The 24,585-nt window shown below is 50.4% G+C and overlaps 1 protein-coding gene across 2 annotated transcripts in view; it reads left to right on the top strand.

Annotated features, from left to right (window-relative positions):
* LOC130595669 (phosphofurin acidic cluster sorting protein 1-like) overlaps window positions 1-24,585 on the top strand; it is a 42,546-nt gene that overhangs the window by 5,517 nt on the left and 12,444 nt on the right. For both annotated transcript variants that reach the window (XM_057402603.1, XM_057402612.1), the window contains exons 2-3: window positions 18,709-18,796; window positions 24,395-24,484. In XM_057402603.1, the coding sequence (XP_057258586.1) occupies window positions 18,709-18,796; window positions 24,395-24,484 (178 nt within the window). The remainder of the gene's footprint in view (window positions 1-18,708; window positions 18,797-24,394; window positions 24,485-24,585) is intronic.

Here is a 24,585-nt window from a genome sequence, read left to right as displayed (position 1 = left end):
GCATTTTATAGCCTTGCCAGGTGAGCATCTGGGCAGGGCTGTTTTCCAAACAGCTTGTGTTTTTATCTGGTCCAAGCTGTCAGCATTCCAGCTGCTGGGCCAGAAGCAGTGTTTCTGGCTGGCTTGTTGTGGGTTGGGTTTTGTTTTGTTTGTTTGTTGTTTTTTTTTTAACTGCATCAAAGCCGGTGGATACTGTTTTGGGAAACAAGAAGTGAGAGTGTCTTACTCCTCTGTGTGGGATGTGGCAGCAGGAACATGTCGCTGCTTCCGGGGATATAGACAGCTTAAGCGATACAGCTTTGTAGTTAGAAGTCTCTTAGGCCAACGAGACTTTGTGTGAATACTTCAGTACACTCACTGCAGTGGGCCTGAAGGAGAGATGCAGTATTTCAGGTACCTGAACACATTGCAACTCTGTTTACAGGGACTACTCCATGCCCTGCAGTTGTGATTCAGCCTCTGTGTGCGCAGCCCCAAATGACACACTGGCTGTTGCTGCAGGCCCTTTGCGATGCCATCTCTTTTAGCATTCAGTGCCCACTGCCGTCTCTCGTGCTCTTTCTGACTCATGGGGTCTAACCCAGCGAGGGATTCTGTTTGGTAAATAAAACTGCAGTTGCCTTTTGGCTGCTATTCCAGTTTTTCTAGTTTCTTATTATTGTCCTACGTGTACCGATTTTTACATTTCCACTGTAAATCCTTCTCATCATGCTTCTTATTCCTGAGTGCAAGCCTATCTTAAGTAGCATGGAACCATCTCCTGGACAAATAAGTTCCAGGTTCCATGCCCAGCTGTGTGTTTTCAACTTTTTTCTGTACGTATGACAACTAAATTCACATCAGTTTAGGCCATTTGGGATGGTGGCAGAACTCAGGTCTTTGGTTCCATTTTCCAAAACATAAAGCAGCAGCAATTAGCTGTTGTGCTGTTACAATGGGAGCAGGGTTGGAGTAAGAGTAATTCCCTTGCAAAGGGTTCTGCTACTCGGTTCCTGTTCTTTAATACCTTTTCTCTTCCAGGAGAAGATTGTGTTCATCCAAAGGCTCTCATTGATTCTTCTGCCGTCTGATTTTCAGTAACAGTTCAAGTAGTGTCTCTGAATCCATATTGTTTAGATGAGGTTGGGTTTGGATTTCTTTTTTAGAGTTACATTATTTATGTATTTTTAGAAGTCCCTTGCATTTGTTCTGCATTTTCCCTGCGTTCCTTCAGCCATCTTCTGGTACTCCATTTATTTTCTGTCCTGTCAATACATCTGCTTTCTTTCCCCTTTCTTCTCAATGCTCATTTCCCTCACAAGCCTTGCACACACCTGCTGGTAATTTTGTCACTGTTCTCCCGTTTCCCTTCTTGCTGCTGTCCTGCCTTGCATGCCTGTGAGTGAGTAATCTTTAGTTCTGAATCTGAATTTTTCTCTTTTCAAAGTAGTTTGCTTTTTTTCATCAGAATTAAGAGAAGATTCCCTGTGAAATTGCAGTAGACACATCTGGTTCTGCAGTGGCTTGTATTTTTCATCTGGACAATGTTCTTCATGTGTTTGGGTTATTTTTTAATCTCTTCCACATTATCTCACTGTTAATGAATATCAGCTTTTTCTTTTGTTAGACTTCCTGAATTCTTACGTGCGCATCCCTGAAATGCAGTCACAGAAGCAGATATTTGTTTCAGTCCTCTCATACCTTATGCTTGAGGCTGCTTGCACCATCTCTCCCTTCCTTTCTTCCTGCTCCTTTGTCAGAAGTAGGATGTCCATTTGGGTTTCACAGCATACTGTATGTATGAATAATTTACTCCTTTTTTCCCTGACTGTTGTCAAGTCCCTTGACTTCAAGCTTTTTCTTTGCCTATTATGCCCCTTAATCTCCAGTCAGACAAAAGGACAACATTCCCATTACTCTGGGGACAAGTTTATCTGTCACAATGCTGATTTGTGAAGTGTGGACAAGTCACCCTTATTGCAGGGACCTGCTCCGCTCACAGGGAGCTGAGCAGAGAAATGCATTGTGCAGGCTCTGCTTATGAACAGCTTGTGTTGCACGTGGGTGAAAAGCCTACACACACATTTACCCATTTTAGTGAGAATCTTTCTTTTGAGTGAAGAATCTCAACTGTGCAGCCCTTCAGAATTAAACTTTTTTTTTAATGTAAATTCTTTCCCTTTCAGTTATGAAGAAGCTGCAATACAGGATGCCCATGCTGGTTTGACGCTGTCCCTTCCCCTGCTGTTGTTATCACTTCAGTACAACCCCTGTGCTCTCTTCCCAGGTGCATTTTCAGGTGGTACCATGCTCCTGAGCCTGCAGGTATTTACATCTCAGGTGCTTGCCTGCTCCAGATGACAGCAGAGGAAACAGATGGGATGTTTTGTGGGTTTGCTACTTCAGAAGCAGCAAGCTGTAATGAAACCTTAACTCTGCATTCATCATAAGTAGGAAAGTTGTTAGACTCTGCTGCCGTGTGGCACATGGTTCCTTTTTGTCAGCATGCATGGAGATCTCTACCAGGATAGTCTGGATGATGAAGGATGTCCTCACTGTGTTTTTAGCCACTACAGCAAGGTTTGCCAGGCTAGTGTCTGTTGGCACTTGAACAAACGCCTGCAGCAGAGAGCTGAAGGAAGTTGGTGTGGATGAATGAGCTGACCTTGACCTCATTTCACTGCTTTTCCCAGTGTGGCTGTGCTGGCATATCTCCAGTGGACTTGGAGGTGTATGCCAGCCGAGCTCTTTGGGGTGATGAGTGTTAGGATGTAGCCTGTCCTGCATCCCCATTAGCACTCTCAGACTTGGTTGAAAGGTACTTCTCACTGTGTATTAAGCACTTGTTCTTTTCCTCCTGTAGACAAAGCTGCAAGTGGTGTTTTTGTAATCACTTGCTGCTTTGTGGTGGTTAATTCATTAACATAGTTTATTTTAGCCTGGAGATACAGTGAAGGAGCTGTTTAGCACCAGGCATGGTGGCAGATTGCTGGTGCAGTGGCTCCGTGGAGGTGTGGTGCGTTCTCACCCCACCATTGAGTGCTGCTCTGCACTAAGCTGGCAGTGAGTGTGGCATGCCTTGGGTTTGGGGACAGCTGGTGCAGCAGTTCTGCTGTGTATGTAGACAGTAAAGCTCAGGATGTGTTATGTTTGTGAAGAAAGGTCTGGGACATTAGCCATCTGATGCCTAATTTCAGCATGGCTAAAATGAGAGAAGATCGATGTGCCGCTGCAGACTTCCACTTGTTTTCTGTCTGCCCTGAGGTTGCTTTTGGGCAGACCCCAAGTGAACAGCTGGGAAGTTCAAACACAGTGACCTTAAGGAAAGCAATGGCCAGTTAAAGATGTGGTGTTTCCCAAGTAATGTGCCCTTTCTGTTGCCAACAGCAGCAGCATTGACCTGTGGATTGTTAAGTGAGCTCATTCTTAATGTTTCCAGGGAGGCTGTTACGCAGCAGCAGTGAATTTGGTCACAAGGTTTTTGTTAAACAAGTAACTTGTTTGATAATAGAGCAGAAAGATGACCTTGTGCTTTGGACACTGAAGTCAGGCTTAGATTCAGATCCAGGATCTGAAGTTACTTGCTGTCCTGGGTTCAGCTGTAGCAGTCATTTTTCTCCTTCTCTTCTTCTTCTAGTTCAAATTACCCTTTCCCTGTCTGAAGCCTCAGCTCTGACTCTCAGAATCACAGAACTAGCTGGGTTGGAAAAGACCCTCAAGCTCATCCAGTCCAACCACTCCCCAGCACTGCCAAGGCCACCACTAACCCACGGCACTGAAGGCCTCGTCTACACGGTTTGTGAACACTTCCAGGGACGGTGATTCCATCACTGCCCTGGGTAGCCTGTTCCAATGCCTGACTGCCCTTTGGGGAAGGAATTGTTCCCAATATCCAGCCTAAACCTCCCCTGGTGCAGCTTGAGGCCATTCCTTCTTGTCCTATCTCTTGTTCTTTGGGAGCAGAGCCCAGCCCCCTCCTGGCTCCATCCTCCTTTCAGGCAGTTGTAGAGATCAGTAAGGTCCCCCCTGAGCCTTCTCTTCTCCAGACTGACCCCCCCCCAGGTCCCTCAGCCATTCCCCGTCACACTTGCGCTCCAGGCTCTGCACCGGCTCCGTTGCCCTTCTCTGGCCCCGCTCCAGCACCTCAATGTCTCTCTTGTAGTGAGGGGCCCAGAACTGAACACAGGATTCATGGTGTGGCCTCACCAGTGCCCAGTTCAGGGGGATGATCACTTCTTAGTCCTGGAGAACATGTTGTAGTTCTCCCCATTTTGTTCCCAGTTGTTTGTTTCCATGCTGCAGTGATGCCATTTCTTTGTGTGCTGCAGTGACTGTGGAGGTGTATTGTAATGCAGAAGTGATTTGAGGTGTGGCAAGGTTGCTCCCAAAGCCAATGTCCTGCAACGTGGTGCCAGCACTCAAAGAGGAAGAAATTTGTCTTCCTTGGGGAAGAACAGATTATTACAAGACTGACCATACACTCTTTGAGCTGGAAGGGCAAAACTGAAGCTAGAGGAAACGGCTGGGGGCTCTTCCCTGCCTTCCGCAGACTGCAGAGCTGGGCTGGGAAGCCTGAGGCTGCTCAGAAAGGGGCAACTGGAGAGAAACCATCTGAACGCCAGCTGAGCAGCAGCATTCTTCTTGCTGTCTGATGTGGATGCTGCTGGCTGGGAATCCCCTGAGCAGGCTCAGAGGGATCTGGTGGGGCTGGAGGAAGGTTTGGGGAGCAGTATGTGGGAATGAATTGGGATTTGTCAGACTTTCTGCTGAGGTTTTAAGGGCTCTTTGTGCTGAGGAAAAATGTTGCTCCTGCTAGGAACAATTAATGCGTGCACAGCTTGCAGTATAATGGCTGTGTGATGGAGCAGCATGCTGGGCCAGGCTGTCTGGGCAGATCCTAATGCTTCCTCAGGAGATGCTTCTTGACAATGTGCTTATTATCTGGAAATCAGCTTGTGTGACAGGAGGCGCCAGCAGGCGAAGGAAGTCTTGTGCCCTGTTGTGGTGGATGCTGCATGATGCGCTGTAATGAAATGCTGCCTCTTCTTTGGGGGTTCTGCTCTCTGCTTTGGCTAAACATGAGTTAGGGGGAAGCAGAGGTGAAGTGATTCATCCAGCAGTTGCCAAGTGGCAGAGATGGATTAAATCTTGCCTCTTTGCCTGGAACCAGATCTTCGCTCTAAATTGCTTCCTTCTGTACAAGCAGTGCAGTCTGGCAGCGGCAGCGCCTGGGGGCTGTGGCTGTATTACTTCAGCTCTCCTGTGCACATGGTGGGCAGTTGTTTGCTGTGGTTTGTCCTCAGTTAAATGTTCTGGGTATTCTTCCCCCCTCCCCAAGTGTTTGGGTATTGTGAATAACAAATCTTGTGTCACAGCCTCACACAGGAAACTACTAAGAAAATCTACAGTGTCACAATGTCTGTCCAGCTCTCCCAGATTCTGATCTATTTGCCTAATTTCATCCTTGCTTGTCAAGAGCAACTGCCTCAGAGAACCATGTTTCATAGGAATCAGCGATTAGAGGGAGATTGGAGGTCCTGTTCTGTCCCCTGTGATGGAGAGCTCTCTCTCTTTCCAACTCCCTGTTTGCAGGCTGATGCGCGTTGGTGCATTAGTGGGGGTAAGTCAGCCACCCTCAGGGTTTGGTAGGTGAGTGTGCCTTTAACCCAGTGAGGTGAGAAGTGTCAGCCCTGAGTAGGTGGCAGAATGAACAACCCTGAACACCCCTCTTCAGCAATGGGAGGAGGAAATGTTGAACAGCCACCCCCCTGCCTTATGACTTCTGCCTACTCAGAACCTAGCCAAGAGGAGGGAAAGGAAATCTCTTAACCTTATTATGGTGGTTTGTGACTGCAGTAAGCAATCCAGTTACTGCCATCCTTTAATCCTGACCCCAGTCAGAACAGAGCAATCCTGGTTTCATACCCTTGCAGGCAGGGATGTGGTGTCTGCGAAGGAAATCACCCATCCTCTCTGTGCCTTGACCATTCCCTGATGAAACTGTGATGAGGCTTCACACTGACCACTCGGAGTTTGTTCAAGGAGCATGGGAGCAATTGGCCTCAAAATTTGAGTCCTATCTGTAAATCCAGGTGAGGAATGAGTGCCTGGCCTCTCTTTTTAAGTGACCTGGATGCTGCCTTCATAGATCTACATGTCTTTTGGGGAAATTTTGAAGCTTTTAGCAGATCCATAGACTGCGGCAGCTTGTGCCCATGCCAGTGGGATGGTGTTCTTTGGGCAAGGTGCAGCAAAGCAGAACAGTTGGTGATGGGCTAGCAGAAGTGGTCAGCATCCCGGGTAAACCCTGCTGGGCACAGGAGGCAGAGCAGCCAGTTGCTAGCCCCCAGAGGTCTTATATTCTTATCCAAAAAATGAGGCACTGGTGTTGTGTCCATTCCTGACCATAGTGACAAACGCTCCTGTTGACATGAATAGGAATAGGTTTCAGGTCCCAAGTGACAAAAGATTCGTAACTCTGCCTAATTACAAGCTATTTTTTTCCTGATACTCTGAGAGTAAATGACTTTTCAAGGAGATGTGCTGGCTGTGAGACACACAGGGTGTTGGAACTCTCTTTGGGAAGAAGGCAAAGCAAAGTAGATCAAGGTTTAAAATCCAGGGTAGCTTTGTGTGAGAAAAGCTCCACGGTCTCTGCCTTCAGAACAGATGTGGTTTCAATCCAAACAAACCTCCTGTTGAGGTTAGAGGTGTTCAGCGTGGGTGTCTTCCAGGGTCGTTGCACCCTCAGCTGTCCAGATGGAGACAGGTCTACTGCAGAGCATCTTCCTGGTGATGCCTGGCAGCACAGCAGCCTGGAAGAGGTTATGGAAAGGAAGAGTGAGGTTATGTGTTGTTCTGCCAGCACTGCTTGTGTTTGATTGTAGAAGTAAAGCATGTGAGGCTTCAGAATCCCATTCCTGTTGTCCAGAGCAAACATTTGCTGCAGACAACCCTCTAGAAGAATCCCTGAGTTGTCAGCAGAGCAGGTGAATTGCTAGCTGGTATGGTTTCCCTGTCTAAGCAGCAGGGCAGAGAGCAAGATGAGGGGTTTGCTCAGAAGCAGCAGCAGGAGGTAGAACAACAACTGCTTAACTGCTAAAAAAGGGGAATCTTCTTCAAAAAGAAAAAGAATAAAGAAAAAAAAGGGAAGTTGGTGACAATGTGAGGGTTTGTAGAAGCACCTTTTGAGTGTCCTGGCTCTCGGTTCTTGACTAACTGGGGGAAGTGAAACCAGCAGGAGCACAAGGCTGTGGTGGTTGCGTAGGATCCCTCTGGTTCCCACAGTCCTGAAGCTTTTCCCTGTTTCCTACAACATGGAGATTACATAAAGGACAGGTGAGGCTGGCTGAGGGCCAGGCAGGTTTTGCCCTTGCTGATTTCCTCTCTGTTTTCAAGCTATGGTGCAAATATTTTGAAGGGCTAAGCCTTGATGCTTGGGATTAGATAAAAGGGGTGTTGAGGGAAGGAGGCTGATTTCTGCCTGGTAACCTGTGCACAGCCAGCCTGCAGTGTTTGGGAGGAGGAGCAGCCCTTGTCCAAACTGGTGGGTGAGGAGGTCTGCTAATGACAGATGGTGTGATGGTGCAACTGCTGGGAACCTGGGAGTAAAATGACCAGGCCAGTGAAACAGGGTAGCAGAGGGATGGATTTTCAGGCTGTGGCCACTGCCGAATCCAAATCTTCCAGCTGTGGTCTTAAGATTTACAGCCCGAAATACAAGGGTGTATTGCTCGTGGCAAGTTTCACCACACTCTGTCACTAATATTGAATTGTCCCCCAGAGGACAAAGTTGGAGCAAATTCACCCCCACCGAATGCTGCCTTTCCTGTGACTTGCACCAGCTGTGCTTTGGGGAGTGAACCTCACAAGCTGTCTTACAGTACATATGCAGGTCCGCAGCAAATACCCCCGAAATATGGTTGATTTCCACCCCGCCAATGGAAGGCCTTGACATCAGGGACTAGGAAAACATATTATTCCTTCATTTGGACACACCTGAACACACACCTGAGTGTGTTCAGTTGCCCAGGACCCTCAGGGGTATTTATTTCATGCTCATCTCTCTTCCCCACCCTCCCAGGGTTTGTCATGTACTTTCTGTTGCAGTGACAGCAGGAGGATTCATGTAAACCTGTGTAATTCCTATGGCAAGATTCAGTTTCTTTTGACTTTGTCTACTGAGGTTCTGCTTCTGGTGACTATCATCTCGGAATATCAAGGGGAGCAGCTTTTCTTAAGAGTGAAGATCTGATTTTGGAGGTGTATGCAGATTTTGCTCTGCAGGAAGGTGTCTAATAAAAGGAGGAATTTTCCATCACGATAAGCTGTGTGTTTCTTGGTGGCTGCAGCTTCTACATGAAATAAGTGAGATTCTTCTGAAGGGTTTGCTTTAGAATCATATCTGTCTTTGCGCTGTCAATCACCGGACTGCATCCAGTTATAAAACTGGATGTAAAGTCCTGCTCCTGACTGTAGACAGCTCCTGGGGCCACAGCTCCAGAGTGTGACCAACGTGTCGAGTGCTGGGCTGTTCTTCAGGCACCTACTTCATGGCAGATCTGAGAAAGCTGAGCTGCGAGGTGTGTGGTTGAGTTCTTCCCCTGTCCTTTGGGATGCATTTCAAGCTGTTTCTCAATGGCTGTTGGCAGACCTCCAAGCTCTTGCTGCATTAGTAAGTCACCTGTAGTGCGAGTCGTTCAGTAAGGCATGAGAACTACAGCAAGCATAAGGTGGTGTGACTGCAGTGTGTAATGCAAAATACCCTCTCATGCCCTGGGAGCGGAGATGGAAAAGTCTGCCTGAAAGTTATGTTTGTGGTGATGGGTTAGAATGAACTGGAATGCAAATCCAGCTGACATACCTCGCAGGGGATAAGCTGGTAGGAGTTGTTTTCTTTCTTCTTAAGTTTTCTCCCCAGCCCAAAGGAGAATGGAGTAATGTGGCAAGGATGCTGAGAAGCTGCTCCTTCATAGGAGAGCGTTGCTTGGTGGGACTCCCTGGAGCTGGCAGCAGCTCTGCTGGGAGGCAGAAAGAGGGTTTGATGGAAATCCACACCATGGCTGCTGGAAGGATACTATGGTTTTGATTTCTTCACCCATAGCAGCTGACTTCCATCTTCTCTTGTGTGGACCTGGGTGGGATCGGTCAGCATGGTACTTTCCAGTTTTCCAAGGAAATTTGCCACTCAGTGGCTGAGGGGAACAGTGCCAGCTTTCCAGGCAGTTGTGCTACTGGGGTGAACACCTCTTGCCTTGCCTTCTTCCTCCCTCTTCCAGTGGACCTGAAACCCTGCCCTCTCTCCTCTTGTCCAGAAGAGATGGGAAGGGGCATGCAAACTGCCCATGAAGTACCCACCAGAGATACTGGTCTTCCCCCAGCTGCTCTGCACAGTCCTGCCATTTACTCTCAGTTGCTTCTCCCTGGGCATGTGAAGGAAAGCAAAGCTGTCCACAGCCCTTCTGGAAGTTGCCTGAAAGCTTGGCGGGCCATGGTGTGAAGCAGATCCTACATCTGCTCCATTGCAGGGCCGTTGGTTCACATGCTTCAGGGGTTAGGGGAATGTGTTCAGATAAAAGAGGTATTTACAATTCAGATATCATAGACTCTCCTGAGCTGGAAGGGATCCATGAGGATCATTGAGTCTAACTCCTGGCTCCATACAGGGCAGCATAAAAGTCTCGCACTTTATCTGCAAGTGGGTGCTTCCACATAGAAGCATACAGTGAGCTCGGACAGAAAAGACCTTCAAGTTCATCAAGTCCAGACGTTCCCCAGCGCTGCCAAGGTCACCACTACACCATGTCACTAAGGGCTTATCTATGTCTTGCAGCAGGTCACACAGTATTAAGTCTGTGGGTTCAGGTAAGGCGGTGGTGAGGTGTGTGCCAGGGAGGAGAAGACAGGGAATGGTAAAGCTCACCAGATGACCAACCAGCTGAGCACTTGACATGGGAAGTGCCTGTGGGCACGTTGTGCAGATGCTTGCGTGCAGTTAAGCTCTGCTATCTGCTTGAGATGCAGCAGAACAGACAGGTCATTGCATGCTGCACTCTGGGGGCTTGTGTTCCCTTCTACAGTTGTGATGGTGGGTGGTGGTGACAGTCCCCACTTCTGCAGAAACATCCTATAGGTCCCTGGCTGTGTGTTGGAGACTTTCAGGCCAGGAGTGCATGGTGGGGAAGGGAAGCTTTCTCCTCCTGTCTGATAATCTGTTTTGAGAAAGTGAATGTTTTCTAGGGAACAACTCGAGGAGCCATCTCTGGATCCAGGGTGACCTGTTCAGGATGGGAATTGGAGCTCTTCAAAAGCTGCAGCTTTACTTCTAAGTGTAGAGATTCAGGTGCTGTTTAACGCAACAGTGAAGTTGTTGAGTTTGAGCTTTGCAAATGTTAAATTCAGCTCCTGTGAATGAGTATTGGACACTGTTGCTGGAGGAGTTACTCCAGGGATCAGCCTCCTCCTTTGTCTGTCTGTTGGAAGGAGTTACACGCAATAGCTGATGGGGAGGCACTTCTTTAGCCAAGCAGTCTTTTATTCTCTTGACAAACCTCACAAAAAGGGCAGTACATTTCCGAGGTGGCTCGACACCAGCCCAGGTGATTTTGTTACTGTTGAAGGGTGGACCATTTTTCCCAGGGTTTTTGGAGGATTGCCACTTTCTGGTTGCTCAGCAAACACAGTGTCTCTGTATTGCTCTGCAGGAGCTCAGGCCAGACAGACCTTTAAGCCTAATGTCCCCTCTAATCTTAAAAAAACATGGAAAAAAAACCCAATGGGAAGCCTTACATGGTGAGCCTTGGGAGGTGACATTAGGTCCCTGCACTGAATGGTTTTCTAATATACATTGTCTCAAATATCAGCTTTTTAATTTCCCCCCCCAAAGAATATGTTTTGTTTGGCATCTTTCATCTCCTGCAGTGCAAGCAGCGCATAACCCAGCACTGTTGTGTGAACTCCCATCACAGCACAGCCAGCGCTGTCAATAGGAATCTTATGCGGCAGGCTGCAGGACTCAGCACAGGACCAAACAGGGGATGTAGAAGTACTTGAATAAAGCAAATAACAGCGTCTTGCTGAAGCTCTGTTACCGCTGTGGCATGCTGAAGCAGAGAAAGGTGAGAGGCACCTGAAATTGCTGCTGTCTCACCTTAACTGGAAGCTCTGCTGAGTTGCATGCCTCTGCTGGGGTGCTGGGTTGGCAATGGAAGTGCTTCCTGTGGGTGACTCAGGCACTGGGTTGTTTCAAAAGAAGGTGGGAGAGCTTTATTCCTTTCTCAGGCCACATGCCAAGTCCAATGTACCTACTCAGCATGGTAGCTTGGATAGTATGGATTGACAGCTTTGCACTGGCACCCCTTCCCTGGCAGTGCTTCCAGCACATGCCTATGTGGCAAGCCATCTCAGTGCTGGCCTGGAAGGAAGCGACTCATTATAATTTAGGTTCATTTTTGCTGGATTTGCACATTGAGTCAGTTTGTCAATGTGCTTGAGCCCAGAAACCAGCCATGTGCTGGGCTGCATCCCCAGAGGGTGACCAGCAGGTCAAGGGAGGGGATTCTCCCCCTCTGTTCAGCTCTGGTGAGACCCCCCCCCCTGCAGTCCTGTGTCCAGCTCTGGGGGCAACAGCACAAGGGGGACGTGAAGCTGTTGGAGTGAGTCCGGAGGAGGCCACTGAGATGCTGTGAGGGCTGGAGCAGCTCTGCTCTGGAGCCAGGCTGAGAGAGCTGGGCTGGTTCAGCCTGGAGAAGAGAAGGCTCCTTAAGGGGAGACCTTAGAGCAGCTTCCAGTGCCTAAAGGGGCTACAAGAAATCTGGAGAGGGGCTTTGGACAAGGGCCTGCAGGGACAGGACAAGGGGGAATGGCTTTAACCTGACAGAGGGGAGATTGAGATGAGACATTAGGAAGAAATTCTTCCCTGTGAGGGTGCTGAGGCCCTGGCACAGGGTGCCCAGAGAAGCTGTGGCTGCTCCATCCTTGGCAGTGTTCAAGGCCAGGTTGGATGGGGCTTGGAGCAACCTGGTCTAGTGGAAGGTGTCCTTGCCCATGGCAGGGGCTGGAACTGGATGAGCTTTAAGGTCCCTTCCAACCCAAACCAGTCTGTGAGTCTATGATTATGTAGCTAGCAAACCTGGGAGGAGAGGTGGCTGTAACTGGTGCAGGGGCTTTCCATAGTACTCCGGCTGATGTCTCTCCTAACAGCTTCATTGTCACCTGTATCTTCTGGATTTTTCTTCATATTTCATAGCTGCTCACATTGCTGGCTTAAATCTCGTTTCTTTCAAGCTGAGCTAAGGCACATCTCTTGTGTTTCCTCTGCCAGTGGAACGTGTGCACGCGGGGGGTTTATTGTGCTTTGTAAGTGTTCAGTTGCAGAGCTTTCACATCCCGCAGCATCACCAAAAGTGACAGTCAAATTGGGGTATTGCAGAGGGAGGCAGAAGTAGTGCTGACAGAAATGCAAATGGTAGATGAGTCTCATGTTCCAGGTTATCTCTGGAATCATTTGTGCTTTCTACATGGCAGTTCCAATCAGTTGGAGGGCCTGACAGGAGCAATTGCATTAAGCCTACTCACATGTTAATACTGTGAGCCCGAGCGATGCTGAGGCTTAAGCCAGGTGTTGAACATCAGGTCCTGAAGCTCAAGCTTTGAGAGATGAGCTAAGCCAGGAGGAAGGGAAAATACCCAGTTTCATTTCTGGGATTTTGGGTACTGCTGAAGACTGCTGTGCTCTGAATTGGTGTCAGCCTTTATGGGGTGGTTCTGAGGACTACTCACCACAGCAGGTCTGGTTTTAGGGTTTTACTGCCTGTTGTGCTGAAGCAGCTCAGGCTGCTTTCTAATAGAGATCAAGCTTTGTTGCACGTTGACACGCGTGCTGCTCTGAAACCCCTGTGTGTAGTTCGCAAAGATCTCCAATGTGTTGTTCCCTCAAGTGGACAAACCTGGGGAATCACAGTCCAAGGATCTGCCTTATGGTACCTCCACAGTTGGCTTCACGATGCACATCCCAGCTGCTCTGGTGTCCCTTGGAGATAGTCTGTGCACAAGGCTGAGCTGGGTTGATCTCGCTTAGGCTTGCAGGCCAGAAAGCAGAATAACTGGTTGTCATCCAGGCTGCTAGAAGCTCTTTGATGTCTGGATTTTCTGAGCATGGTGGTCTCCAGTGGCATGGATTTGTGGAGTCGCTGTGGCAACCTGCATAGATTCCCCCCAGGCCCAGCCGGGTTCCTGGCTTCCCAACCAGCTGATAGTGAGAGGGAAGTGGGAGCTGGGCTTTGGGGTAGTTTAGTGCTGGCCGAGCAGAGCAGCCTCTGCAGGGGTAGGGGCAGGAAGCACCCCCTTCCCACAGAGCATGTACACCCTGTCTTCCCTCTCTCCAGCTGGGCACATCGGCAAGAGCCACTGCCTCTCCGCAGCCTCCCTCCTGCCTCTGCTTACTCATTCCTGCTGTAGCTCAAGTTGTTTTCTCCCAGGCATAATTCATTTATGTCAGAGTAACCTAAACCACAATTTAAATCAAGCTTATTTAAAGGAATCAGAAAACTTAGGCTGTTCTCATTTTAGGTGGAAAAAACACGGCTCTTGAAAACCTTGCTTCAAGGGAGCTCGTTCCTCTAGAGTTGTTTTTAGTGGAGTGTAGTTCTAACAGGTAAGCCCTTGAGGGCAGAATCTTTAAAGCTCCTAAGCTAATTTAGGACCTGATGCCTCTTAGCTGAGGTCCTCCCTGGAACACACCGCCTGTGCAGCACCATCCCCTCGCTCCTGTGTGTTCAGCATGCAGCACTGTTGGCTCCACATATCCCTAAAGCTTCTGAAGCTCAGCCGCCTGCTCGGGAGGATGCTCACAGGGTCCGGGGTGGAGATCTCTTTGAGCATGACAATGTGAATCACCAGGGAGAAAATGAAACTTCCCATTTTGTGTGGATGTTTTCTAACAGATAAGAAGCAGATTAATTAAATGGTAGGCACAGCTGTAATATAGGGAAATTAAGGGTTGGAGAGAGATAAGAGTATCTTTTTGTTTCTTTTAAATTGAATTTTAAGCACGTCCTTATTATTATGCATCATGGGGTATTATATGCATATCTGAACTGAGATTTTCTTGCCTTCTCTTCAGGATCTGATCACCTATCCTGTAAACAGTCTTGTTTTCATGTTTCTTGTCAGGTGCCTAACACCACTGTGTACTTTATGTTCAGAACAAGCTACACATGCAGTGTTCATGCAAAGTTCTTCCTGTACAACTGCATCACTAATGTCTTTCATACTTGATTCATAAAAGCATACAGTTGTCTCCTCTTTCTGTGGAGTTTACCAGCAATTGTGGAGAAAAAAATAAGCTTACTGGAATGCTGCTTGGAGTTCCAAGACAGCAAGAGTTGCTTATGTTTTGGCCTTTATATGCAGGGGGTCTGAACAAGCTGGATCCATGGGCTGTGGCCAGTGGTGTGAGGTTCAACAAGGCAAAGTGACGTGTCCTGTCGCTGGGTTACAACAACCCCATGCAACGCTCCAGGCTTGGGAAGAGTGGCTGGAAAGCTGCTCATGGAAAAGGACCTGGGGCTGCTGTTTGATGGAGCTGAACATTAGCAGAAGGTGCAGTCACCATCCCTGGAAGTGTTCATACACCGTGTAGGCAAGGCCCTCAGTGCTATGGTTTAGTGGTGGCCTTGGCAGTGCTGGGGAATGGCTGGACTTGGATGATCCTGAAGGTCTTTTCCAGCCTGGTTGATTCTGTGATTTGCAGTCCAGGCTCCAAAGCACGTGGGAGCTCCCAATCCACAGCAGGGCTGGGTCAGGAGGTGGCATTTTTCAGAAGGAAGCAGTCCTCAGGTCAGGAGATGGCACTCAGGTTACATGTTGGCTTTATCTTTCTCTTTTGTCAGCTGTGTACAGTGTCCCACATGGAGCCATCCTGGAAATGAGCAGAGCAGCAAGAGCTTGGAGAGATGCTGCCATGCACTTGCCATTGCAGCCACCTCCAGGCTGCACAGGGCAGCTCAGCAGCCTGGAGGGGGACAGCACGTGTGCTGGGGAGCAGTGGGAATCCTGGCAGCTTTGCTGGGTCAGTGTCATTGCTCTCTGTGTTTAGCTGGGGATGCTGGAGAACAGGGAACGCTCCTGATGGGGCGTATGGCCTTGGCCAAGCATTCCTGTGACAGCTGTTTATCCCTTGAAGCCAGGCCTGTTCTGAGCCGATATGGAGTCCCATGACCTCTGCAGTGGCACTGGAGAAGCTGTGTACCCTCATGCCAATGCTTCATAGCCTTCCTGCTTGGAATAGCCCAGCCTTCCTGCTTGGAATAGCTCACCCTTCCTGACTATGCCATGAACAGCAGCCAGCCAGAGGGATCTCAGTGTTGGCTCTTGTCCTGAGCAGCCATTCTGTCAGAAGGAATGCAGTGTTACAGCAGTTCTGCATGTTAGGAGCTCACGTGCAGGCAGCTCAGGTTTGCACTGCCTGCACGGTGGTGTTTTGGCAGCACAGAAGCAGCTGAAAGCCTGGAGCAGATGTAGCTTTTTGGAAAGACAAGTCCTCCACCCCCTGAGCACAGCAGTGCTGCGGCTCTGTCTGCCTCTCCTCGCATGGCTCCCTGCGTCTGGTGTGCTCTCAGTAGCACATCTTGGCTGATTTCTTTCCACCAGGATGTTCTGAAAGCATAACCTGTTAAAACCCTGTGAAGGAAACAGTGGCTGGTCCAAGAGCAGCTTTGGCTACAATTTGGCTGCAGCTCTCAGCTGTCAGTTCTGAAAGCCCTGGGGAAGGGAATGATTTTGCACATCATGTGAGGCATTTAGAAGGAGATCCTCCCAATAAATCCAGCAGATCTCTACTGTCATGTTGAGTGAGTCTTACATCTTACAGACAAAAGACACTGAACCCATTCCCTGCCTGTGCTCAATGCTCCCTCACCCATGGCTGCTTTCACCTCTGATCACTCATAGCTACTGCTGCTCACTGAGACATGCACATGGTCTCTTGATGTTCTTGTTCCTTCTCTGAGCCTCCTCACCTTGTAAGTGTGTTTGCTTCCCCCCCCCCCCCCCCCCCCCCGGGGGTCTGCTACGCCTTGTCCTAACTGTTGTATCTCTTTGGGGCATCACCTGCTCTTTCCTGTGCACCTTTAGTGAGTGGCTGTGCTGCCCCGGGGGTGTTGCAATGCTATGAAATACATATCTGAAGGCAGAGGAGTGCTAAGAGCTCGCAGTGGGAGAGCAGGCTCTGTGCAGGAGGCCTCTGGGTGGCAGTCAGAGCTCCTGGACAGACCTGTGTGAGGTCCCTGCCGTGGGAAAGCTGCTTCTGAGTGTGTTTAATGGAGCAGCTGGGTGCTGCAAGCTCAGAGACAAGCCGCTGCCCAAACCAGAGCTGTTCTGAGATCATCTGCCCAGAGATTAAAGAGTTGTTAGGCACTCTTCCCAGCGCTGGTCGGAGCAGAACGTACCTGGTAAATGTGGACAGTGAGATGGTGATGTTTGGTGCAGGTGAGAGCGGACTGCCCAGGCAGATGAGGGCAGCAGGGGTTGTTAGAAGGGGCTTCTCTCCTATGAGGATAGGAAAAATGAACAAATGAGGTGCTCTAATTCAGCATAATTAGGTGCTGAGGTCCTATTTAATGCGTTGAACTGGCCTCTTTGAAAAGAGGGTACAGCCTGGCTTGAATGGCCAGCCCAAGGACATGTGCTCCCCAGGACACGAGCCTGGGAGCAGGACTCTAGGCAGCCGTGAGCAGCAGCAGGGTGGATTTATCTGCTTCCAGGATGCTGTTTTCTTCCCTTTGTCCTGTCTCAGGGCACAGCCTTGCTGATGGTGATGTGTACCCTGCTGGCACTGGCATCTTTTGCTGCTCCCAGCATGATTTTGCCCTCTGTCCTTCTCCCACCCTGTGCTGTTATAACCCTCAGAGACAAAAGGAAGTAGGGTGCCTGCTGCTCCCCCCAAGCTTTGGCCTTGGGTTTGGTCTGTCTAGAGGCACCTGGGAGGAGGTAGGATGATGGAAGGGACCAGGAATAGACTTACGGGGAAAACAGGCTGGATTTCCTAAGGCAGAGCCATAAGCTGTGAAATCCTTTACAGGAAACAAAGGGGCATAGTAACCTGGCCAGTTCTGTCTTCTTGTCCCTCGTGCTTTGAGGTTTGCTTTGGAAAGGTTACTTGGGATGAGCCAAACCTACTGCAATTTACAGTGATGGAAGTGTGCTCTGGATCCAGCAGCAGAGCAGATGTGTGCTTTTGGTAGCCAGGGTACTGGAGAGCCAAAATGCCTCTTTCACGGCTAGGAAAGGACTCCTGGTCAGCACCAGGGCTGGTGTGCTGCACACAACTGTGTACAGCTCAACTGGGGGATGCGACCTACAGCAATCCTTTGGTGGCCCTGGCCCTAGGTCTCTCCATAGGGACTCCAGGAGGGTGCTGTTGTGGCCTTTGGCTCTGCATCCTTCTGTGTTACACCACTGCAGCTCGCTTTACCTGCCCTTCCCAGGCTGCAGCAGTTGAAGTTGCTGGAGGCAGAGAGGCAGCGTGTGCCAGCAAGTGCTCTGTCACACTTCCCCTTGGGAGGCTCTCAAGCAGTCACTTCTCACCCCAGTTCATCTTGCAGCATGTGATTCTCCTGATCATCCTGGTGCCAGAGCTGCAGGGCCTGATGAAGAACCTGCTGCTGTCCCAGTTCATCGCTCCTGTTTGCTGGCAACAGGGACTTGCTTTCTGAAAGTGGAGTAGGTCTCTCCTCCCCTCTGCACACAGCAGTGGTGTCTTGTGCATACAGCCACTGATGGCTCAGGGAGTGCCTCGGCTGCAGGAAAAGATTCCAGGGACAGCGATTCCACCACCGTGCCCGGGTTGCAGCCTCCAGCTGCACCAGGGGAGGTTTAGGCTGGATATTGGGAACAATTCCTTCCCCAAAGGGCAGTCAGGCATTGGAACAGGCTGCCCAGGGCAGTGATGGAATCACCGTCCCTGGAAGTGTTCACAGACTGTGTAGATGAGGCCCTCAGTGCCATGGGTTAGTGGTGGCCTTGGCAGTGCTGGGGAACGGTTGGACTGGGTGATCTTGAAGGGCTTTTCCAACCTGGTTGATTCTATGATAGGTCCTCACAAGTGGAGCCCTGCTTTAGGCTCCTGGGCAGGAGCTGTGGGTAGCTGCCATCTCACAGGCACTGACTGATCCTTCGAGCAGCACCAGTGGCTCTCCTCACTCAGCCTCAGGCTCCTCCGTGGGCTTTTCCTGGCAGGGTTGGGGCTGTCAGGGTGGCTCTGCTGCAGGAGGCTTCCTGTGTGAAGCCTCCCAGGTTAGCTCTGCGCAGCACCGTGTGCGAAGCAGCTGAGCTGTGATGTCTGCATGGGAACATTTGCCTTAACTAAGTCCAGGATAAGAGTGGATTTAAGTGCTTTGGTTTATAAATAAACAGCACTGTCACCAAGGTAGATTTAAGCAGAGCTGGCAACAGCCCTGCATGGGAAGGGATCTCTTTACCACATGGCCTGCTGTTGGACTTCCTGTTGCATGCTAATCCCTTAAGCCTGCTTTAGCTCTGTTAATTTTCCTTCTTTCCCTTTTCCCCCAATGGGCTGCCTCGGTGGCTCATGAGTGCCAGTGCTCTTCAGCCGAGCTTGTGCCTGTGGCTGGGCCGAGCACCGGGGCTACCTTCCGAGCACCAGGTACCATGTGGCAGGGCCCCAGGGATGGTGGTGCCTGAATGTGTCCCATTCTCTCTGTCTTACAGGCTCTGCAGTCTGCGCCTCAAGAAACTCACAGTCCTCAAAGAGCTGGACAAAGAGCTGAGCTCTGTGCTTATCGCTGTGAAGATCCAGGTAGGCTTCTCACCCTGTCTGATGGCAGCAAGCCTGTCCCTGTGCCCTCTGTGAAGTGCTGATCTTCATGTGCCTTGCCTTGTGCCAACCCCTTGCTTCTTGTCTTGGTTAGCACCCTTGGAGAGGTTTTGGCTCTCAGGCAGGTGGGAATGATGCCGCAGGGGCAGCAGCAAACAGCTTGGTGCTAGTCTGTATCAGGGATGAATTTGGTTAGACCCCTGCACTAGGACAGAGTGTATCTTGCTTGCCTGCTTGCCTCAGCCAAGGGCCTCCTCTGCAGCTGCTGTTTGGATTTTGGAGTCCCCTACCCCACCATTCCCAACCAGCACTGGGTGGTTTCTGGCAGTGCCCTCCATCCATATCCCCTCCATCCCTGGAGAGTGATGGGTGGGAAGGAAAGAGCACAAAGGATCAGCAGCTCTGCTTGACCCCTGCTGACATTTGCCCCCTGTGATCTCACTGCTGCCTCTGCTGTTCCCTCCGTTTCTCTGTGCTTTCTCTCCACTCAGCCTGGTGCCTCTACTCTGAACCAGGCAGAGGGGAAAGGGGTTTTGTCACCAAAGGGAGAGGGGATTTGCCGTCCTCCTGGTATGAGCAGTCCTCCCCCCTCCCTCTCTGCAGCTGGTGCTGAGGACGATGGGTCCCTGTGAGTGCAGGCGTATCCTTTCTGCCTGCCAAAGGACATAGTGGAAGCAAGATACCTCTTGGGCATGCTGTCCTGGCCCCAGCTCCCCTAACGCAGCTCGGATGCTGGTGTCCTTCCTTCGTACTTGTCAGCTGGCAGAGAAGCTGCTGGTCCCATGGACAGCACCGTGGGGTGGGAGCTCAGCAGCTTTGCACTCCCACATTGCTCTTTGTGCCGTACATATTAGGATCTAAATCCTGGATTAGTGCTGGAAGCCACAGTATTAGCGGAGTGCTGGGAGCCGGGGTTTGCTTCATGGCAGACCTGATTCACTGACACAGGAGGAACTGAAAGCTAAGAGGGAGGACAGTAGGAGGATGCTGTGTTCCACACGCTATTTATTGGTCAGCATCCCACTTTGCTGGCCTTTCCATCGCTGTCTGTATGGTGTCATTCAGGAGAGCTGAGACCTGTGTCCCTTTCATGCATGGAAACAACCTGGGCAGGAGAAAGTTGTCTGGCTGTACCTGGAAATGCAGGGGCAGTCCCGGCTGGGCCAGAGGATCCAGGGGCTGGGAGCCAGCTGGGGCCATGACTGGGAGGGCTGGACTGAGCCCTCTCCCCTTTTCATCTCCTGCACTGTCAGCCCAAGCTGGCTGTGCTTCTCTGGGCTGGGAACCTCTGGCTTCCGTGCAGCCCTCCTTACATCCTCATCTGCCTGTTCTTTCATGCAAACATCAGGCTGGAAGAGGCTGTGCAGTGGGACTCCATCTCTTGCATTCAGGGACTTCATTGAAACCTGGTCACCTTCCCTCTGTGTGGCCACATACCTGTGGAGTGAATGGATTCGTGTCCCTCCCCAGGCTGCTTCCACCTGCCTGACCAGCCACCAGGCAGGACCAGGGTCTGCTGAGCCTTCCTGGGAGACAGATGGAAGCTGTAGGCAGCTCCAGCGCAGCCTGCCTACGGAGTGGCCTTGGATGGATCCATCCCTCCTGCTCCTCTCCTAGGTAACAGATGAGTCATGCTAGCAAGACGCTGTTTGAAGGCTGCTCAGCAAGCATTGCCATCTCCATCTTTTAGATGGAAACAGCTGAGGTATGGGATTTGTGGAGGACCTGCAAGTTCCCAAGGGGACAGCTGGGGACGAGTGGAAAGGGAGCTAGATTTTCTCTCATTTTGGTAGTATCTGTGTTGCATTAAGGAAGTTACTCATCAGGAAGTTGCTGCTCTGAAAGGCAGATTGCACACAAACGAAGCTCTGACCCTGCCTGAGAGGGGCTGGCACCAGGACAACAGCCCCAGCTCTGGAGACAGTCTGCTCCATGAATGTTTGTGACCCAAAGAGCAGGGTAAGCCTGCCTAGAATATCTGATCTTGCAGTGATCGTGCCCTTCTGTGTGTGGCATGTGCTGTTCTCTGCTTCTTCATCTGAAAAGACCTCTGTCAAAGGACTAAGGAAGCAATCCATGTCTACAGAACATACCTGTTTCCCAGAGGTTATTGGAATGGTTAATGTTCAGTGGCTTCCAGTCTGAACTACTGTGAAAAAGGGGACTTACTCTCCTGTTGCTTGTGTGGTTTTTAAACCCTTATTATTTGGTTTAACAGACCAGAGATGTCAGAGCGTGTCCTTTTTGTTCAGCATGGCATTAAGAGATTCAGGTGTGCCTGGCTCAGCTCCATGCAAATGCAAATCTCTGTCTGGGCACTGGAACTGATTACAGTGTGAAGGGAAACGTGGTGCTCCCTCTTGGCACAGACACACACTGCAATCCAGAAACGCCCTGTCCTGAGCTGTGAATTGAGGAAACAATCCAAGAAAGAAGAAAACAAGCCCCAGCACTCCCAGCACATGCAGCTCCTATGGCAGGGGCTCTGGGAGGGATGCAGATCCTCCTGCAGCTGCTCTCAGGATGTGGCTGGTGACTCAGGTGTCAGACCTTAGTGCTGCTGGAGAGGGATGATGGACAGAATCTCTCTGAGTCCTACAGAGAGGACCAGAATACGTTCTACAGAATAAGCCAAGCTCAGGAGCCCGTTGTCTCTGCCTGCTGCCCTGGCCCTGCTCCTTGCTGGAACTGGGATTTTTTTGCTCCTACTTGCTATGCATGGAAGGTACATGCAGTTTTCTGTCTACACTTCACTCAACGCTTTGTTTCTAATCTTTTTGCAACCACTTGTAGGATTTTCCACTCATGCCTGAGCAACCCCAGCTGCCCCCTAACTAAATTTCTTGGGGATACTCTAATAGGCTATTTTCTCCCAAAATGCACCTTTAGCTCAAATTCCAGGTGATGTTTTGCTGCCTGCGTTGCCCTGGTTTCCCATACTGCATTCTCCTTTTCCAGTTTGATGTGCTCTTCCAGCTCAGCCTCATGCTTTGAACAAGACCCACCGGGACAGGTTTATCCCTGAAATTGGGGATTGTTGCAAACCATTGCTGGGCACCATGCACATATGGGTGGGAGAGAAAGCTCCTGTAGGTTTTCAATCTATTGAGTGGTGAAGATCTAACCATTCTATGACCGTGTGTGTATGTGTGTATTGATGAAAGAACGGATCTTTGGTGGACAGTCTGTCTGCAACAGATAGCAAATAGTAAATGTGCTGAAGTAAATGGTCACAGTGACCACCTATCACCTCTTGCTAAAGACACGTTCAAGAAGGAAGTGCATTCTTGGCCAGGAAAGCTCACAGATGGTGAAGGGGATGAGCTCCACCTCCTCCACTTTAGGAAAACCTTTCACTCCTGGCACGGTGGCTGGGAACAGTGCTGCAGACAGTGTAGACCGGGCCTCTTGAAAACCAAAAAGGGTTTCCCAAGAGCTTGTTTCTGCTTGAGTATCGGTGAATATCAGTAATGCTGCATCACTGCAAAATGTGCAGGCTTTTCTTACCGCCCCTCTCTAGGTGCTTTCGTTTTGTTTTTCCTAGCATGGGTAACACTAGCAATAGAGGTGCAAAAAAGGGCTTTATCAGCACCAGCCAGGCCTGCTGGATCCTGCTTCCTATCAGCAAGCTTCCTTGGTGCTCAGACATGCCTGTGTTATTGCCATTCTCTTTGATTCCAGAGGGGATGTAACTGTGATCTCCTTCACAGTGGCACCTGCATGCTCTTGTCATGTCTTCTGGGGCTGCTGCTGTCCCATTTGCATTGGAGATCATAGAATCCCAGACTGGTTTGAGTTGGAAGGGACCTTAAAGCTCATCCAGTTCCAAACCCCTGGCACAGACAGGGACACCTTCCAATAGACCAGGCTACTCCAAGCACCATCCAACCTGGCCTTGAACACTGCCAGGGATGGGGCAGCCACAGCTTCTCTGGGCACCCTGTGCCAGGGTCTCAGCACCCTCACAGGGAAGAATTTCTTCCTAATGTCCCATCTCAATCTCCCCTCTGTCAGGTTAAAGCCATTCCCCCTTGTCCTGTCCCTACAGGCCCTTGTCAAAAGCCCCTCTCCAGCTTTCTTGTCAGCCCCTTTAGGCACTGGAAGCTGCTCTAAGGTCTCCCCTTAAGGAGCCTTCTCTTCTCCAGGCTGAACCAGCCCAGCTCTCTCAGCCTGGCTCCAGAGCAGAGCTACTCCAGCCCTCAGAGCATCTCCATGGCCTCCTCTGGACTCACTCGAGCACATCCATGTCCCTCTTGTTGGCTAGTGCTGAGATGAAGAGCTCTGGGCTCTGACCTCACCTCAGCTTAGCCAAATCTGGGATTTGTCTGAGTTGCTGAAGGGACTCTGGCCATGGGTAACTTAGGATCCTGCTGGCCATGGCATCTGCCAAGATAATGCTGGGAAGGGATGGAGATGCAGTGAGGTTCTGGGAAGGACCCAATTCCTTTGTGCTGCTGTGCCTATTTGTTTAGCTTTGACCCATCTGCTCACAAGCTCACAGTGTAAATGAAGGAGTGCTCACAACAGCCATGGTAACTGATTCTCAACAGCAGCTGTGCTGGCCTAGCCTGTTGCCTCCCTAAATCAATGTTTCAGCTTGCTGGCCCATTCCCAAGGAGGCAGGAAAGAGTGAGGAACCACCATGAGCTATTTTATACTTGGAGCTGGTCCCACAGCCCTGGAGTGACACAGCTAGTAAGCACAGGCCTTCTGGGGAGTCTGTGAGTTGTGCCACCCTGCAACCAACAGAGCCTGGTGCATGCAGGCAGCATTTTTCATCCCCAAGTCATTCAGTGTCTCTGTCAGCAGCCAAGCTGTGCAGATAGTAAAGACAGAACAGAATCACAGAATCAACCAGGTTGGAAAAGCCCTTCAAGCTCACTCAGTCCAACCATTCCCCAGCACTGCCAAGGCCACCACTAACCCATGGCACTGAGGGCCTTGTCTACACGGTGTGTGAACACTTCCAGGGACGGTGATTCCAGCACTGCCCTGGGCAGCCTGTTCCAATGCCTGACTGCCCTTTGGGGAAGGAGTTGTTCCCAATATCCAGCCTAAACCTCCCCTGGTGCAGCTGGAGGCCGTTTCCTCTTGTCCCATCCCTTGTTCCTTGGGAGCAGAGCCCAGTCCCCTCCTGGCTCCATCCTCCTTTCAGACAGTTGCAGAGAGCAATAAGGTCCTCCCTGAGCCTTCTCCACACTAAACTCCCCTTTGTCCCTCAGCCGTTCCCCATCACACTTGTGCTCCAGGCCCTGCACCAGCTCTGTTGCCTTTCTCTGGACCTGCTCAAGAGAAGTAAAGGAAAGAGTTGCAGTGGGCATGTGGTTCGAGTGCCTCTCTTACTGCCCTCTTGGGGCAAAGAACCATTTATATACATGGAGCAATAAGGATTGTTGTCCAAGGAAAAGGCTAGGAGTTTTCTTAGACACAGCTGGGCAAGTGGCGTGGAACAGAACAGAGTCAAGACACTGACTCTTTCCTTGTGGACTGTGAACACCAGTGACTTGTGTGTGTGGTGCACTGGAGTGCCTGGCCAGGATGCTCCAGCTTAGCTGTGTGTGTCTGCCTATCTTGTTGTAGGGTTCAAAGCGAGTCCTGAGATCAAATGAATACGTCCTCCCGCCTGGTGGCCTGATGGAGACCGAGCTAGAGCTGACCTTCTCACTGCAGGTACCTTGTGTTGCCTGGTCACTTGGGTCCCTCATGCTCCCCTCACCTGGCATTCCTCAGCAAGCACAGCTTTGGGGGTTCAGTGTGAAGGGGGCAGCCTC

Source organism: Pezoporus wallicus, unplaced genomic scaffold (assembly GCF_028554395.1).
Source record: "Pezoporus wallicus isolate ANWC-B61680 ecotype Strahan unplaced genomic scaffold, APGP_CSIRO_Pwel_v1 contig_7553, whole genome shotgun sequence".
NCBI classification, from domain to species: Eukaryota; Metazoa; Chordata; class Aves; order Psittaciformes; family Psittacidae; genus Pezoporus; species Pezoporus wallicus.
Note: the sequence above shows the minus strand (reverse complement) of the source record. Positions and strands in the feature narration are given on the sequence as shown.